Raw genomic sequence first — 19,207 nt, forward strand, 5'->3', positions numbered from 1 at the left:
CGCATTGAGTACTTATATTTTTGCAGGACTGATGTGATGTTTTGAAATGCTTCAGGATGAAAGAAAAATTATATTTGGGTCATGAAGTTTTAAGGAAATAATGTCCTAGTACAGTACCCTAGTACAGTACCCTAGTATCCTAGTACAGTACCCTAAGTACAGTACCCTGTCATTATTTTTTAAAGATATCTGTACTTAACTTGTTAGAGACTAGTCTGGAGTATACTCAGGCAGGTGTCTATGGAAAATGTGTGTTATAGCGAAATCAGTTCAATATGAATATTCCATGTGATCCCACAGCACCCAGAAGACTTAACAAGAGACAACCCGTGGCAGACAGACACATCTCACCTAGACACAGCAACCCTTCAGGTAGTGTGAACGTCCCTCTCTATTTTCCAGTGCCCTTTTTGTGCCCTTTCCCCTATTCACAACTATGCTGTCATTGCTAGGCTACTGTGAGTTTTAGAAGTCAATTCAGTACTTATGAGCATAGATTAAGCAGCTTCTTATCATGTAATGCATTGCTATATAGTTATTCCAATGTGACAATTCTTGATCAATTCCTTAGAGTGAAAGAGAAGAGAAAGTGCAAAAATTTGGCTTAAAAAGTGGGGAAAAAAATAATCTACCCCATTAGACGGTCATAACTGCTTCATACACATGAAACCACTATAGTATTTAGTGCGTGTTCGGTTTATCTTTAATGTCATGGTTTAATCACTCTTGTCAGATGTGCTTACATCCAAATTGTAGACCAAAGGTATCATAGTAAAAACAAAAGCAAAAAATCAAAGGTATGATGCTAGCAGTCACATCCACATACATATGGAAACAAATGCATAATGACTTATGATATGATTTAGCGAAGCTTACATGTAAACCTGATGTAGTTTAGTTGCAAGCCTTTATCAGTTTTGCTGTTTGTGTTTGCTATTTGCTTTTGTTTTTTATGTGCATTTGTATCCTTCAAAATATAAATGTCAGTCATGTATGTTTGTGCTGTATTTTCTATCAATCTGTTTGTCCATTTCCCTTTCATTTGTGACTCCCGGCATTTCTACATGAAGCTGTCCTAAGTGATCGAACCAACCAGCTGCGGTCCTTGCACACTACTCCACCAGCCAGGCCTGAAGGCACGGCTGCAGGGTGAGGATTGGAGCAAGATCTTTAACAATACAACTAGGATGCTAGCATGGCCAGTTCAACCTACAAACAATCTGTCAAAAAGTTATGAATTTTTGAAGTTTCGCTCAGTCACGGCTGGATGAAAAGACTATTATAGCTATGTCACATGAGTACAACGATGTAAAGAAAGAATAAAGAAAATTCAACATATTTCCATTTTTCTCGCATAAAAAAAGAACACTTCACTTCTCTCTTTTAGAAGGCAGGGGGAATAACATTACCCTTAACATACGTCTGTAGCAAGTCGGAGAAATGTGCACTTTATTAAAAAAGTAAAGTTTTGTGAAATTCCCTTTTTATTTTCCTTATATAGTTGTACGCATGTGACATCATACACTGTAGTAGTCTTCTCTTCCAGCAGTGACTGCGCAGATACTTAAAACATTCGTAACTTTTGAACGGATTGTCCAATATTCCTCAAACTTGCACTGATGTGTTCTACTAATATTGCTGCATTCTCTCAATCCTTATGTATATGAAGGTGGACTTGTCCTTTAACTCTCTAAGTCCCATTCCAATAAAAATTCCCACCACAGAGTGATATCTCAGTCTGCAAAAGGTCAAGTTGTGATATATATCATGCTATTTTTAGGATATTTAATTTGTTTTCATTGACATTGCTCAGTACAAAATTTTTGCTTTTGCCTTGAACTATATGGAAATTTAGACATTTGTCTGTGTATGCTCTCTTGCAACTTGGCAACTACCAGTACTACAACTAGTTTAATTGTGAAGATATCCCTTTCTTTATATGTGTCTGCTTTATTTGCTTCATTTGGTTTCAGTTCATTTCTTATAATTCTGTTTTGTATAGGTGTGTATATCAACCAAAATAACAATACTTTTGGTTGGCTATGTTACATATTAAAGAGTAAACATGTTACAGGTGAAATTGCATGACAAACAAATACTGACAGAAACTTTGTCATACCCATTGGTCGTGTTAAATATGTCCTATTTGTTGAGCCGTTGTGGTCGCATTTGCAGGTGAACTGTCTTTAAGCATTCTTTCTCTCTCCCTCTTCCTCTAACTTCACACAGCCTGTCAAATGGGGGACCTTTTGCAAAGCCCTTCAACGATGTCAAATCAACTGACCAATCACAAGCTGACCATCAGCCTGGACACACCCCCTGTGATGAGCCATCTCTGCCAGCAAGATGGCAGATGGCGAGGGAATTGCAGAAACGGAGAATTCAAGCGAAGCAGGTACCTTGTGGCTTGCATTTAATTCACTTCCCTCCCATGAACATGAATTATATGATATGGGGAATGATATTTAATGTCTGTTTACAGTTTGTTTGTTTGTCTGTCTGTCTGTCTGTCTTTCAAGCAATTCATCCCACCTCCTTTACTCTGGCTATTATTTACGTATTGTAATACCATCATGATTGCCACAGTTGATGATTTAATAAGTTTGTGGGTTTGTGTTTATGCAGGATGCAAAGAGTAGCTGTTTTTATATTTGATTGAGAAAGACCAAATTAAATCTGGATGACACCCATCAGCTATCTTCACTACTGTGTCCCTCACATTTCTTCTGATATGCAGAGAAGGCAAAGCATGATGAGGAACATGAAAAAATAGAGAAAGCCTGTACATATCCTTGTGTCCTTCTTTTAGCTTCCAACGATGTGAAATTAAAGAACAGACCTTCTTTTTTGTTTGCATGCATACATGTGTGTTTGTTTGTGTGCATGTTTGTGTGTACATAGAAACAAAAAAGAAACCTTGTCCGCCTGCATATGACGATGTTGTGACCAAATTAATTAACCGTATTGCAAGTGTCTGTCTTTTTGCATCAAAGCATTGTGATACTGATTAGTTTTACCCAGACTGTTAGTTTATCCAGTCTAGGCAGATGAAACTGTGCCCATCAAGGACATAATCATGCTATCAACAATCTTCATGGTATAGTCAAATCTTCTTCTTTTTTTATTCATAAAGCAGGCAGACTCTGTCTTGTGATCCCTTACCAGTCTGATTACAACAGAGAGAGATATCTTTTCATGATTGTGAAATCACAGAGGAAGTGAGAACTAGCAGAAGGCATGGGTGTTGCTGTCACAATTATACATTAGGGAGCTTTAGATTTTGACGCGCGGATGTTTGAGACGACGAGTGCGCTGGACGTTCTCCTCTTACCTGCGTCGTGCTGAAAAGTAGCTTTAGATTACGCTGGGACGCAACGTATGAAAAATAAAATCGCGCCCCCATATGATCAGTGCATGAAGTAGTTCTCTACGTTGCAAACTGTGCGGACGTAAAAATAGCCCAGTACGTGTAGTGAAAAACTCAGGCAACGCAAGCTAAAAATAGATCGACTTGATGCGCGTTTCTGCGCACGCTCAGAACATGTTTTTTCCTTCTGAACGTCCGCGCGTCTAAAATCTAAAGCTACCTAATGTCAAGTCTGCCAGCAAGTCCATAAAAGCTGGTTTGTGTGTAGAGTGGGGGGCAAGCTTGTGTGCCTTTATAAGTTACATTTTGTTATCTGTCACTTTGCGTGATGTGATCTTGAATGAGATGTTGATCGCACAAAGTAATGAGATTAAAAGTATTTTCATAGAGCTTCCCGAAAACCTAATCAACAATTTTTCCAAATAATTTTACATGGAGCTACTACAGAGATAATTTGAAGACCGATGGCGAAAGGAAGGGGGAAAAAAAAAAGAAAAAGAGGAGGAAAGAATATTGATAAAAAGACCTTCATGAGGGATTGTGATTATGAAAAGATAAATGCCAGCAGCAAGAAGACAAATTAATTCCCCATTCAGTCATCTCACTAATTAGTGAGAGCCATCCCCTTTTGCCTGAGGGCCTCAAACTGATTTGATTGTTTCCAGTGTGTGTTTTGTCATCCATTCAGAGTTCCTTCATATGCCAAGATATGTTGTTTCTTTGAATTTTTCTCTGTTTAACTCCCAAGAGTATCAAAGAGATTGTCAACCAAAGTGGGACGGTGTTGATGTTAACACAATGGCAACAAACAAAACTGGTAAAGGAGAGATAGATGAGAACCGTGAGCAGTGATGGGGTCATTACATTTGTAATACTACACTACTGTATATCATACATTTGGGGATTTTATGTATCAGTCAGCAACTGTAAACATTGATATTTTAGCATGAATAATGATTAATTTTTCGCACCAACAGCTCAAAAAACATATTCGCAGATTCTTGAATTCACGCTGTGCAAGTGTTAACCCATTTAAAATTTGTAGATACAATTGTGAAGATATTTTTTGCGGGTTTTAAAATTTTCACGAGCCAAAATTAGTGTAAAATACTTGAAATTTAATGTACCATGAAAATTTCTGCATTTACTGTATTGAGTTTTTCATCTCTCTCTCTTTTGTTTTGGTTTTTCCGTAAACATGCCTGCACTATTAATAATGATTTGTGTTGCATTGTCTCTTCCTTTGATCTGCTGTGACCTTAGGGCTTCATTCACGCTGGCCATAGCTCATTGTCTGCATAAATCTGCAAAAATGATATTAAATCTGAATGTTTTAGCCTTGCATGTTTACATAGCCATGAATGAGCAAGTATTGCGGGTGCACATCTGCCAACTCTTCCCACATGATAAGAACATCCCCAGTGTTTCAATAAGAGCAGGAGCAATTGTATTGCAGTGAGTCTTGCGTGAAACCGAGCTCCTTTTAAAATGTTTTATCAACAGGGTGGAGTTACCAAGCCGGAGATTGGTAGCCTGTGGAGATCAAGGAAGCAGAATGAGCGCATCACTCTCCGAGGGTTTGTGGAGGGCCAGCACCCAGCAGCTGTATCTAGCTCTGAGGTACCCAAACAAATAGCTGCAGCTATTTCCCTTACCATGGCATTTCCCGAGTCACTTACAAAAAAAAAGAAGAAGATAAAACAAAACTGACACAGCAAAAAGTTCATCTTCATGATCTGTTATCAATCTTTTTATCAGTTTAATTAAAGTCAAGCTGTAATTCTACACAAAATATTTTCCTGTCTGAAATATGATTAAGTATGCATAGCAGTGCAATTTTTTACATGTTTGAATTAGTATGATTTTTGTCTTCAAAATAGGTCTTTTTATTGTTTATTGACATTGTTTTTGGTATGCAGACATTCACAGCCCTGCTAATATCAATGTGAAGAACTGAAGGGAATAATTTATGTGTGATATATTTTGCAGCTCTTATTCTTTTGCAAATTTAGTGAGTGGACTTGCAAAATTTTCAGCATTAATATGATGCCTTTGTAACATGAAGGGACAGCCATTGTCTCCAAGGTGGAATATCACTGACTTTTGTTGTGAAAAAGGGATATACTTATATTTCTCATTTAGGAAATTCTTGATCACCTATTCAACTACATGTGAAATTGCCTTCCAAGTCCAAATTTGCGTAATATCATACTTGTGAAATATATGGCATGTACAATAATTCCACCCTTATTTCATTCTTGAAATTATTTCTGGGTTCTCAGCTGATGATATCTAATGATATCCAGGCTAAGCACTACAGATGTGTTCATTTCATCCTTGCTTTTCTAATAAGGCGTGAAGGTGTACTTATCACTTGAAATGAGAAACTTGTGCCTACAGGCAGCACACGTGTGTAGCTTTTGTCTAGGATCTAATCAAGTAGTTTCTCAAGCTAAATTAGGTTGCTGATCTCCACTGAAACAAGGTCACATGAAAGACAGGTGTCCATTGTTGCCAGTAAAAGTCAATTTCATCTGGCTGCTCAATAGATGTGACCTGAAAGCAATGAAATACAACTTTAAGATTGAGATGGTATTGGAAGCTAAAAATGTATGCATTTACAGAAAATGAAATATTCATTTTTCTTTGAACTGCAAAACAAAACACGGACACAAAAAAATGCACAAATATAAAAAGAATATGAAAACAACAATGTGCAAAAGTATCATTTTTATAAAGAAAAACAAAAACAAAAACAAACCATGCCAGTGCTGGATTGTGCAAAACTGGGTAACTTTGGTAGTGAAATAATAGTACCTGGGGCATTACAGCAAGCTACTTCAGTACTTCAAATGCAGAACACAGGACTTGTTTATGGACAGGATATAGAGTAAAACATTCAGTACTTAGTATTGTCACCTGTTAATCATTCTTATTTATTTTGTGAAAGGCAAAGTAACAATTAAGAGATCATGGCAGCCGCAAAATTAACAACAAGCAAAAATGTCAGACAAGCAGCAGTTTGCAAAAATATCTATACAATTGAATTCCAGCTCATACAGTATGTTAACATTTTGATTTGACTTCAAATTTGCTAAGCCCTTGTCTCCACACCCCATCTGCAGTATTAAAGTGCTTGTGCATGCAGCTTTTGAAGGACTGGGCTTCCCTGTCACTAATCAGACCAACGATATCTTCTGAAATGCTGCTGCCACTTTTTCTCTCCTTTTCTCTCTTTGCAGCTCTTCAGTCATGGGATCCTTCCCAGCACGCTCTCCGTCCGCGCGGATAATGCCGAGGATTTCCACTTTGCTGGGGAGGACCACTTCAGCCCGTCCTGCCTGGAGAGCAGCGAGGGAGTTCCCCTGGCGGATGGCGGGAGGCTGGTTCTCAACCCCGAGGGCCTGGCTGGCAAGAGAGAGTTCTTCAGGTGGGCTGCATGATTGCATGCTTTGTACGGTGGATGCAGAGTGCCAGTTTCTACTTTCCCAAAGTGTAGATATGCTTATGCTGTGTTTATGTTTCCTTTACAGCAGATATATTCTTTGCAATAAAAAGATTATTCATGTTTGTCTGTCATTGATTATTTTTGTTTTTTAGAAGAGAAGAAATAGAAAAGAGACTGTGTTTTGCCTAATTCTGTATTGTTTCTTTATATGAAATTGATAGGGCTAAAAATGCATGAACCATTATTTTATGTCTCTGCAAATTTCTGCTTTCCCAAAGTGTAGATATGCTTGTGCTGTGTTTGTGTTTCCTGTACAGCAGATATCTTTACCGTAAAAAGATTATTGGATCATGTTTGTCTGTCATTGATTATTTCTGTTTTTTTAGAAGAGAAGAAATAAAAAAAAAGAGACTGTGTTTTGCCTAATTCTGTATTGTTTCTTTATATGAAACTGATAGGGCTGAAAGGGAATGAACCATTTTTGTTTTATGTCTCTTCCTCCTAGTGCATTGCTGGACACCCCTGGAGTGGACCCCAAGCTCCTGAGTGAGAACTGGGTCTTTAACCACTACCGATGGATTGTGTGGAAGCTAGCAGCCATGGAGGTAGCCTACCCTCAACACTTTGGTGGGAGGTATAAAAGTCTTTGATTTCTTCTTCTTCTTCTTCTTTTTGTGTGTGTTTATGTTAAAATACCATTTCTGAAATGGCTTACCATCATGGTGATATTTGTTTGCTTATATCTTGATAGTTACAGCATAAATTTCAAAACTTTTGTATGCTTTACGAGGATTTTCTTCTTTTTTTTTTGGGAACTATTTGAACATCATTATGATGCCCAGTAGCAAAGTCCAGTAATTTTCAAAATATCAAATTGTTGAACAGGGTCTGTAACACTTGTGGAATTAATAAATCCGTTTTGTCGTCTTGCAACTGGAAGAGGCTGCAAGATTTCAAGGAAACTAAAACAAATATCACAGAAAACCACTTGTAGTTTGAGTAGATATTGTCGACATGATACTTTAACACTAAGTGCCATGTGTGGACAGAGTTTGATTGAAGTCAGAAATTGTATTATAGAAGGTTTCTACCCACAAATTACAATTAGGCAAGATACAGTTGTAAGAGATATTACATTGATATCATGCACATATATCTGCTCACCCTGCAGACTTTTGACGCCAAACTGGGTGCTCCTGCAGCTGAAGTACCGCTACGACCGCGAGGTCGACCATGCCCAACGCCCCGCCCTGCGTAAGATCCTGGAAAGGGACGAGACGGCCTCCAGAAGACTGGTCCTGTGTGTGGCTTCCATCAAGGATGGGAGTGGCATAACTGTCTCCGGGGACAACGATGCAGCAACTGGAAAGGTAACTCCACAAAGCTCTCACGAGTAGAAAAAACAAAAACAACAAATAAACAAGCATCCCCCTTCCCTCCCCCCCCCCAAAAAAAAAAAAAAATAAAAAATGAATGCCACACGCAGGGATGTCAATTAGTTTTCAGGCAAAGGTTTGGGCTCCGGCCCTGTTTGTCTGGCTTCTACGCCCTCCCCTACATTCTTACTAGCATTCCTGCAAACAAGGTTTACCATGTGAAGGAGGGCAGAAGGGAAGTACAGTAAAAGTGGAAATTTTTGCAGTGTGGAAATTTTTGCGCATTTCATGCAACCAGAACCCAGTGCGAAAAATGAAAGCACACAAATAATTTTGCATTCCATTATGGTGCAGTTGATGTCATGATTCTGCAGAATTGAAACATGCAAAATTTGTCCTATCTGGCTGGCCGAGCGTGCAAAATTACTCATGAAAATATCTACTTTAACAGTAGTGATGATGGATACCTTCCATTCGTCATATGTATACCAAGGCCCCGTTTTATCAAGTACAGCAGTTTACGTACAGCAGTTACATGAGCGATGCATGTCGATGGTGAATTAGGTACAAGGAACCAGCCGCATTTCGTAGTTGCTAGTAATGGAACTAAATGTTAGAGAAAATTAGCAGTTAAACCTACTAACATTTGTGACAAGACCCCAGTTAGACTACAAAAATCTTACACTTTAACACCCAGCAATCTTTCTTCTGTAAATTGCCTTACAACTGAATTTACCCAGACGATCTCTATTTTTAGTTGATTTTGGATCAATGATAAGTTATGATTGATTTTGCAAAGTTGAAGTTGATTCGGGAGGAAGTTATAATTGATTTCAATTAGGTTCTATAGGTCTCTTGATAAAACGGAAATATAGTTGATTGCAAGTTATCATTGCTTTATGGACTTTTGACTGATTCGGGAGAGTTATTGATTTCCGGGACTTATAATCGATTATAAGTTTTGATAAAACGGGCCCCTGGTACTTTAACCAAGATTGATGGAGGGCAGAGTTGGCTTGAAAATTGTTTCTTACTGAGCTGCAGTATGTGATCCCTATTCTTGGCAATTAGTTTTCAGACATCTGTGGCAATCAGTGAAGAAAGCACTCCAGCCTGTGTGCAATTTGGCAAACAAAGCACAGTACAAACCTTAAATCTGAAATGCTGAAAGGAAATGCCAAGGATTGTAACAAAGAAATTACTTCTTTGACGACTTTGAAATATCAAAAAAGCATAGAAAGAAATTGCAGACGTAAATTTTTCACACAAAAGCATTATCATGCTATTGTACAGCTCCATATCAATGTGTCTATCATTTTTTATGTTCAGTCCTTGCCAGGCACAGGTCACCCCACGCTTGAGCTTACCGATGGCTGGTACAGTGTACCCGCGGTCATAGATACCCCTTTGGCTGGACTGGTCAAGTCTGGCCGCATCAAGTGTGGAACCAAGCTGTGTGTCTACGGAGCTGAGATTATTGGTTCCCAGGACGCTTGCTCTCCTCTCGAGGTAGTACATGTTCTTCCATTTATTAATCCCATGTATGAGGAGAAAGCTCTTGCCCCTGGAAATCCTGTAGTGCAACTTTTAAATATCTTAGATGCATTATTATGCATTATTATGTACTTCTTTTAATATCCTGTTATGATTTCCAGTATGTTTTTAGTAGATTTATGGAGGGAAGTCAGGGAAAATCACAAGAAGTTACAAATGATTGTGTACATTAAAAAAAAAAAATCTTTGTTTCTCGTTTCTCATGAGCGTGTTGTCTACATTTCTGTTATAAACCCCTCTGATAATCACATAAATTTGAATTTAATCCTAAAGTGATGAACAGGTGTTTGTTCCACTTATGCTTTGATTTTTTTTTTTCAGAAGTTTGTAGGGTCTTTTTTATATCACTCATTCTCATTGGTGAGCATCAGTATCCAGATACAAACTCCATCTTTGAATTCAAGTGCTAGCTGATGGCAGTGAAAGTAACGTCATAAGTGTATGTACAGCAAAAAGAAAAAGATGAATTTGATACAAGGAAAGTCCCTTCCTTTAAGAAGGATTAGAAAAAAAGATCCAGTACTAACTGCACACATACACGAACATGTTTCATATTGTATCTTTGCCTTCCTTTAGGATCAAATTCATTTCTTTATAGTAAATTGTACTCAGTTTATTCCTAATATGCTCATTAAGTTTAAGCCTGAAATTTCATGAATGAAAAAAGGCAATAATGTTAAAGAATAGTGACGACATGATTTTCTTTTCACAATTACAATAAACAAGGGTGATATATCAAAACAATATTAAAATCACTATGAAATATGATGTATACCGTAACAGTTGGAGGGTTAGAGGGAATAGGACATGATGAGGAAAATCCTCTTTTTCTTTCTATAATCAGCTGACATTTTTTTCATTATTGGTCAACTTGGTCATTCTTTTGACATCTTCAGATACCTGCCGGCCTCGCCCTGAAGGTTACAGCCAACTCCACGCGACGTGCCTGTTTCGATGCCCGGCTAGGTGTCCAGCCTGATCCCCGGCCCTTCCCCCTCCTTGTCTCTTCCCTCCACCCTGAGGGAGGACTGGTTGGATGTGTGGACATCGTGGTGCTCAGGGTGTACCCCATGCAGGTTGGTATCTCTCTACCCCCAACCTGTTACACCAACCTCAGCCCTTAACTCCTACTGTATAACCCACTGCCTTGCTCCTGTCATGTAGAAATTTAATTTCAAGACTGGGGAGGTTTGGCCTGTTTTCCCTGAAGATTCCTGGTATGAAAAAAATGAACGAAGATAGAATGGCACGTTTATGATTGCTTTGGATTAATCTTCAAAGGCTATCTTTATGTGTGCTTTAACCTTTGCGTCATAGAGTATGATTGCCTTTGTTAACATTTTTCATTATTTTATAATTTTTAAGGAGATGGTGTCAGGTTCTCAGTTTAATGCTTTCGAATCTTTGTTTTTCTTTTTTGTTGAGTTTACCTCAAGTGGAAGGAAGGATCAGAAAGTTGTGAATGTTCCGTTAGAGGCAGTTTGTGCATATATTTTTCTGTCAGAACCATGTAACATTTGTTTTTTTAATTCAGTTGCTTTATTAGGTCTAATAGACTAGCCATCTTCAACTTGAATATCTAAATTAGCCATTTAGAATGTCAACCATTATGGATTTCTCTAAGAATGAGAAAGATTAATGAAAACAATAGTGATGACAATGGAGAGATAGGCATATCTTCCAACAAACAGAGTCATTAGAATTGTACTTCATATTGGCAATGGAAGTAGATATGATGTTAATGATAATAATTGTATTGAAAATGATGATGATGATGATGATGATGATAATAGTATTATCAAAAATGATAAAGAAAATAGTGATGATGATAATCATGATAATGATATTGAAATGTAGTGACAGTGCAATGGGCACACATAGACTGAAATGTAACACATGCTCTTTAATGTCATCTCAAGTTCATGGAGAAGCTGTCTGGTGGAGGAAGCATCTTCCGCTCCAGCCGAGAGGAGGAGAGGGCAGCAGCGATGCACTCCAAGGAGAAACAGAGCCGAATGGAGGAGCTCTTTGCTCAGACCCAGAGACAGTTTGAGGCAAACCAGAATGGAAAGGGTAAGTCATGACAAGTGTCATACAATAGTGTATACTCGCATGTTGTCGTGCTATGTTAATTTCCTGCATGTATTGGATTTGCTAATGTGCACATAATACAGCCCAGACACAGTCGTTTGAGACCGCTTTATCTATTCCTTGCATACAAAAAATAGTGATCCATACAAAAAATAGTGATCCTCACAAAAAAAGAGCCAAATTCCAGTGGCAGTTTGTATGACATTTATATTCAAGAGACACCTCATTTCATGATTATTACCAATGCATAAACAGCTGTATAGCATTGTTATAGTTGTTCAGGCATAACTCTTCCTTTTTCCATGTCACCCACGTATCTATTGCCATAGCATTAGCTTTTGATGTAAGACAAAAAGACAAAAGAGAGAGCAAAGTTTGGCATCTTTTGGCCTCCTCGAACAGTCTTCCCTCACTAACATGCTTGTGTAGAGTAAAGAGTGAAAATTCAATTGCACAATGACATAACTTTATCACTTCGTAGCAGTTTGTGTCCCATTGTAAAAAACTGTAATTTGCTTCGTATCATAGGATCTCGCAACAAACGCCGGAATCTGCCGCAGAGGAGGAGCATGAACGTGTCTTATGTGAAGAAACTGCAAACAGGGGAGGAGCTGTTTGAGGCGATGGAGAGTTCACTAGATCCAGCTGCCTTTGAGGTAGGTCTTCTATGCGTGCTGTGTTTGCTGACACCGATACACATAAGTGAAATCAAAGCTGCATAGTCTCCCAGGCTCTGTAGGATGCTCTTCTAAGATTCTCTTTGTGTCCTGACCAGAGAATGCAAAAGCCTCCCTCCTTTGGGAATCATCTGATTGCTCTTCAGAACTCCTGGATTATTATGAGTGAATGTTGGCAGACTTGATTAAATGTCCAGTATTCTAAAGTATAATTGCAGCCCAAATGATTGCACATTTGAAGGTTGTAAGTCTCATTCAAACGACACTGTGCGAAGTTCTCCATAATATGTGTGTTCATTACAGCATGGAACAGAATGTGGTCTGTAAACTGAAGGCCATATGCAACTTGCTAAAGAAGTTATGTTGAAATTCCAAGATTGTGCAACATTTCATTTCTAGCTGCAAAGTATGAAATGTCTTCTGGCAATAGTTGCCACCAATGCATGAAATTTTGTTGAAACTTTGGCATTTTTGAAGACAGGTAAGCTGGGACTACCAGAGTGACTACAGTATTACCGTGTTTGATTTTCTTGATTTTATGGTTCAGTGCATTTGGTAACCTGCAAAGTTTAGATAGGTCCCAAACTGTGGCATGAGCTCATTGCTTTCTGTACAATCTCCTGTTCAGGAAATTCTTTGAGTCAGAGTCGAAAGGCATCGTTTACTGTACCTACATTGAAGCACTCTCTCTTTGGCCACTGTAAGAAGCTTAGTCGGGTTGAGGCATTGGCATACTGCAATGTGCTGGACTTCTTATGGGAACATGGCTCCAACATGCTGCCACATCAATACTCGTAGATGATATTAATGACATTTTGATATTGACCTGTCTCTGTCATTTCTCTTGTAGGCTCTGCTTAGTGCGCATCAGCAGTCCCGTCTCCATGACTACCAGAGATTGAGGTGTGACAGGAGGCAGGCCGACCTCCAAGCAGCCTTCAATCAGGCAATGCAGGAACAGGCCAGAGAGGTAGGTAAAAAATCTGAGAATGAGAATTTTGTATCCATTTTGGTGCCTTGAACTGCATTTGGCTGCAATTGTTAAAAATCATTTAATCACCTCTTAACTACCCTCATGAGTATATGTATGTGTGTGTGTGCTCGCTCCTCTTGGGTTTGTATACTGCATACGCTGAATATTTTGCGAGGTTTTTAAAACACACGAAAATATTGACTCCAATGCTGATATGAATGTGAGGTATGCATATACTAATTTCTCCGTTCAGTACAGGTCTCCACGATTGCAAATTTCACCACTCGCGAAATTGTCGGGAAGTCCTGATTCGCGAAAAACTGAGACTTGCTAAATATATGGCGTATACAGTAATTTAAAGATGGTTATCTGTCTATACCACAACATGTCAGTATCATCCTATTCTTCAATCATGATATGGAATATTCCATTTCCTTCAGAGAGTAGTCGTTCCCATTGCAAGAAATGTCCAAATGGTGACAGATTAACCTACAAACTTTACCATTGAATGGGGGCATTGGTTTAGTATTGTTTTCAGGGGAATGAAAACAGTATTAAAAGAAATGACATAGAATTTAAGGAAAAAGGAACCAACAACAACATATGTATGTGTGCATCTCCATTTCCCTGCAGCCACCTAATAACAAAATAATATGTGAAATTCATTGTAGGCTGCTGTGATGGTAATTGCCACCCTCAGTTTGAAATGTTTCTTTGCTTGACAACAGGGACAACCTACTATAGACAGCTTCAGTGAGCGACTCATTGTCCCCCTTATGAGTTTTTTCCCTTATTGTTTTTCCAGGGCAATTTTGAGAGATCAGTTGTCCCCCTCCTCAAGCTTCGCATTGCTGACTACAAAACCTCGCCTGCCACTAGATGGCAGCAGACTACTTTTTTGACCATTTGGCGACCCACAGATGACCTTGTTTCCCAGTTGAAGGAAGGAAAGCGATTCAGAGTTTCGGCTCTCTCAGCATCAGCAGGAAGGTACTGATTTACTGTAAAGCAAGATATTTTGGCAGCATGAATTTTTTTTTCAAATTGTCCTGGCATTCAACACATATAAGGTAGACAAGAACTTTCGCATCTATTTTAATTATGTGAATCTTGGCTCTTGTGAAGATTTGCAAAATTAAAATGCACGCCAACATTCCTCTTTTTACAGTATTGATTAAAAAAAAAAAAACAACACTAATAGGACAATCCATTCCAGTCCGCCTTCCCACTACCTTAACCTGTTGAGGACAGTTTGATTTTGCTACAACACGCATTTCCCATAGACGTCTGCCCAAGTATACTTGGGACTCATCCTCAAAGGGTTAACCTTTGTGTCATCCCAGTGGACCTTGTCTTCTTTAAACCCATTGAAGACTAGTCCCGAGTATACTCAGGCAGCTGTCTGTGGAAAATGTGTTAGAGCAAATTCAAGTCGTCATCAATGGATTAAAGAAAAAGGAACCTTTTCTTGCAAGCTATTGCCCATCTTATCTATCTATCTATCTATCAATCAATCTACATGTATCTATAGGCCATCTATCTACTTTCGATTTTAATATGAATCATCTATCTCTCTGTCAACCCATCTTTCTACTTCTATTTCTGTGCTCTCCGATTATCCATCTGTCTATCTAGCTATCTATCTTTCTAGCTAGCTATCTATCTTTCTTTGTTGTAATGTATTAAATATGTGACCCTGCATCACTGATGCAAAGTTGTACACAGGTCGATTTTTCTACAAGTCTTGAAAATTTATCAATTTATTAAAGGTAAAAATGTTGATCTTCATATTTTTGGCATTCCAGACAGAGTACCCCTTCTTCCATTCATATCTGAAGCTTGGAATCAGAAATTTATTTGATTTTTCTATCTTGTATTCAATGGTTTTAAGGCTAAGAGTCTTCGTTTGAGACCTGGCCTTTGCTCCAGTCTTGTCCAGTGATAATTTGTTGGTTTTGTAATGCAAATTCACATATGTAAATGTATACATTTCTCTCCCCCCCCCCCCCCCAGAAACCTGCATGGCATGGCCCCTGTGCAGCTAGCCTCGACCAGAGCCACACGGTATGAGGAGCTTCCCTTAGGGAGCCATCTCCTACAGAAGATCTACACACCCAGGGCAGCAGCATCTCTCCAGTGGCTGGAAAGAGGCTACTGGCAGGCAGCCTATGGAGAGCTGGACGTAGTGGGTCTGGTGGTCTCTGTCGAGGAGGCAAAGTATGATGCAATCCCTTGATACAGTAATGATGTGTGATGATAATATGAAATGGTGATGATGATGATGATGAGGGTGATGATGATAATGATGTTAAGGGTGATGATGGTGATGATGATGATATTGAGGATGATGATGATGATGTTGAAGGTGATGATGGTGTTTAGGGTGATGATGTTCCTACTGAAAATGATATGTGTTAATGACAAAAGTGATGAAAAGGATGATGATAACGCTCATGTTAATGAAATTAGTGGCTGTGATGGTAAAGATGGTGCTCATAGCAGTGATTTTGATGATGCTGATGCTAATTGATAACAATGGGAGTGATAATGAAGATGTTTAATAGTTATGAAGGGGATGATTCTGACTGTGATAATGATGATGATGGTACTTGGTGGTGAAAATAATTGTTATCAAGGTGGTGAGTAAGGTTGGGATGGTCAGCAAGACAATGATAGTGTTTGTAATTTTGAAGGTGATGGTGCATGCAGTGATGTTGATGGTGGCAGTAGAGGTGGTTGTTGGGTGCAGCTGGCAGTGCTGGCAGTGATGATTTTAACCCGTTGAGGATAAGTGGTATAGCAGAATCAGTCCATCCTGCTCGGGTTAATGATGGTTGTAATGACAATAGTGATAATGAACGTACTGAGGCAAGTGGTGATGATGATTTAAGTGATGACCATGGTAGAGGTAATAACGAAGGGAGTGCTCACAACAGTAATAATTTTATTGACGTTGATGGTAGTGATGACCATCATTGTAACATGATTGGAAAGGCAGTGCTGCTAGCAGTGATAATTTTGATGATGATATTGCCTGTAAAGATATAACGATCCAATGGCTGAGTTTCAATCGCAGAGAAAAAAGGTCACCAAATGCAAAATGGAGATGTTATTTAAGAGGTTGATAAGAAACTATGTGACTGATGATAATGATATGACAAATAGTGACTGTTACTTGAACTTTATTAGCATTGATTAAGCTAACAATCAGAATATCATTGATATAGCGGAAATATGTACCTGTATTAGGAAGAGGGACTTAGAGCGAATGTTCATTATTTTGTTTTTACAGGCCCATTGGTGCTCATGGTCACATCGTGTACCTTTCAGATGAGGATGGCTGTCTCATGGCAATCAAATTCTGGGCAGGACTCAAGGTAGGAAAGCAATCTCAATTTTTTCAACTCTTCAGGTGCCCCCCCCCCCCCCCACACACACACACACACACAATGCTTTATTTTGGCTGTACATTATATTATATCTTTTTGCCCTGACTTCTGTTTTCCTGTCATCATATTCGAAATACACTATTAAACGCTGAGAACTCATTACAAAGGAGGAAGGCAGAGCCATAAATGATGTGACAGATCATGGAATATACTTCCACTAGATATTTTATGCCTCTGTGTCAAGCATGCTGGATGCACTATGTTTTGTAACTGTTTATCTGTTTATCTGTCTGACAATTTTCCATTTATATAGAGTATTGATATTGTTTTGATGTTATGATGTAAAAAGGAATGTCCCTGATTTGTTATTTTGTGTTTGTTGAACTGTTATAGTTTGTCATTCTGTTGCAGGGCCCCCTAGGATAATAGTGTTTAAACCACTGATGGGGCTACCCTGGGTAAAGAAAACTGAATAAATAAATAAAAAAATAGATGTGATGACCGAAATATATACACAGAAACAAAACAAAAGCAAAGAACAGGGCAAACCTGTTCCAAAAGCAGATTTTTAAAGGGCAGTCAACTGATTATCTGATTTTGATTAACCATGATGACAGCTGAGAACAGCGTATGCCTGCAAGGCTTCATTGAGAAAAGCATGGTGTACCAAAAGTGTTTTACCAACACTGTGAAATCAACTTTGTCCGTTTTCTTGTTTTGCCTGTGTTTGACCAGTCACTCCATCTGGAAGACCTCCTGAAGCCTGGAACCTTTGTTGCAGCCAGTAACCTCCAGTACCGCCAGACTTCCTCACAAGGTGCGGCCAGAGTTCCCCTACCCCTTGCCACTGCCTCAGACTACTCATCATTCACACTCAATCCAAGAGCGCCCCACCTTCAGTCGGCTCTTAACCAGACGAGGAGGCTTATCAAGGTTTGGATATAATCTTTTCAATGTATCCCTCGTTACGTGTACTGAAGGGTACTTGTGATATAGCAGTGCTACACTGCTGCCACTGCCTTGTCACATTTGCGTGTAAGATGCTGGCCAAGTTTCTTTACGGATTTTATTCAAATTCAGTGTGGAGGTGTATCATTGCTAGTCATCTATAACTTTTGGTTGTAGTGCCTTTGCTTGTTCCATCTTTGTTCACAAAAAAAGGTTGATTTTTTTTTTTTCTTGTCACATTTGTGTGTAAGATGCTGGCCAAGTTTCTTTACGGATTTTACTCAAATTCAGTGTGGAGGTGTATCATTGCTAGTCATCTATAACTTTTGGTTGTAGTGCCTTTGCTTGTTCCATCTTTGTTCACAAAAAAAGGTTGATTTTTTAGGGTCTGCTAATGTGCACTGTACTAGCCACTTTTCTTGGCAGAGTTTCTTCCAATTTTGTTCGGAGATATAACTTAGTCAAATCTGAAAATCTGAACCCCAATGATGCTGCACTCAGTGGTTTGCCTTTTGAAAGGGTCAATGGCAGTCACCGTGTTGTGTTTTTCTTATGTGTGCTCTACTGGACACATTCCCAAATTATTATTTTTTTCTTTTTTAATAAACTCAAATGGAGATGTATCATGTGAAACTCAGACCCCGTATTGTTTTCGTGATGCTGCCCCCAGTGTTTCTCCATTGATAGAGTCAAAGGTGATAAATTGGTTAACGTCTTTTGTGTGGCCTGTCAGCTATGTTTCTATATGGATCTTGTTCAAATTTTGTGTGGAAATGCATTTTGTAAAAATTTAGTCAAATGTAAGTTCTGGTGGTAGCACCCTTGCTTGTTCCATCTTTATACAGAAAATGGTGGATTTTTAAGGGTCTTCTTGTTTGCTCACTACTGGCCACATTTCTGTATCATTGTCAAATCTTGACCTGTACTAGTTTTTGTTATGCTGCCCTCAATGTTCCAACTGTTATTTGTTCAAGGATCGCCACAATGTTGTATTTCTTGTGTGTGTTCTGCCATCCACAGTTTATGGTTGATTTTTTTTTTTTTTTTCAAAGTTCATATGGAACTTCACCATGGTGAAATTTAGAACCCTAATGTTTCTGCTAATGCTACTCTAAGTGTTCCATCTTTAATAGAGTTAATGGTCATAGTTTGATGGTTGTCTAGTGTACTCCATGCAGGTGGCGTTTCATGATGGATATTGTTCAAGTTTTGTACTTGGGTGTATGATGATCAAAATATAGACTCCTGTTGTTTTTATGCTACCCTCAGTGTACTGTCTGTTATGTCAACGTTCATGTTAAGGTTGCTGAATTGTATACACTCTGCTGATCTCACTTTTTGACTACTTTGTATGTTTGTTTTTTTTTTTTTTGGTATACAGGTC

The 19,207-nt window shown here is 38.7% G+C and overlaps 1 protein-coding gene across 1 annotated transcript in view; it reads left to right on the forward strand.

Annotated features, from left to right (window-relative positions):
* Window positions 1-19,207, forward strand: part of LOC140235321 (uncharacterized) — a 38,387-nt gene that overhangs the window by 13,840 nt on the left and 5,340 nt on the right. The window contains exons 8-23 of the mRNA XM_072315346.1: window positions 301-372; window positions 1,071-1,149; window positions 2,230-2,395; window positions 4,871-4,987; window positions 6,610-6,797; window positions 7,321-7,449; window positions 7,987-8,185; window positions 9,521-9,700; window positions 10,642-10,821; window positions 11,665-11,818; window positions 12,365-12,492; window positions 13,364-13,483; window positions 14,292-14,476; window positions 15,500-15,703; window positions 16,779-16,863; window positions 17,611-17,808. Coding sequence (XP_072171447.1) covers window positions 301-372; window positions 1,071-1,149; window positions 2,230-2,395; window positions 4,871-4,987; window positions 6,610-6,797; window positions 7,321-7,449; window positions 7,987-8,185; window positions 9,521-9,700; window positions 10,642-10,821; window positions 11,665-11,818; window positions 12,365-12,492; window positions 13,364-13,483; window positions 14,292-14,476; window positions 15,500-15,703; window positions 16,779-16,863; window positions 17,611-17,808 — 2,384 coding nt within the window. The remainder of the gene's footprint in view (window positions 1-300; window positions 373-1,070; window positions 1,150-2,229; window positions 2,396-4,870; window positions 4,988-6,609; window positions 6,798-7,320; window positions 7,450-7,986; window positions 8,186-9,520; window positions 9,701-10,641; window positions 10,822-11,664; window positions 11,819-12,364; window positions 12,493-13,363; window positions 13,484-14,291; window positions 14,477-15,499; window positions 15,704-16,778; window positions 16,864-17,610; window positions 17,809-19,207) is intronic.

This window comes from Diadema setosum, chromosome 11 (genome assembly GCF_964275005.1).
Source record: "Diadema setosum chromosome 11, eeDiaSeto1, whole genome shotgun sequence".
Taxonomy (NCBI): domain Eukaryota; kingdom Metazoa; phylum Echinodermata; class Echinoidea; order Diadematoida; family Diadematidae; genus Diadema; species Diadema setosum.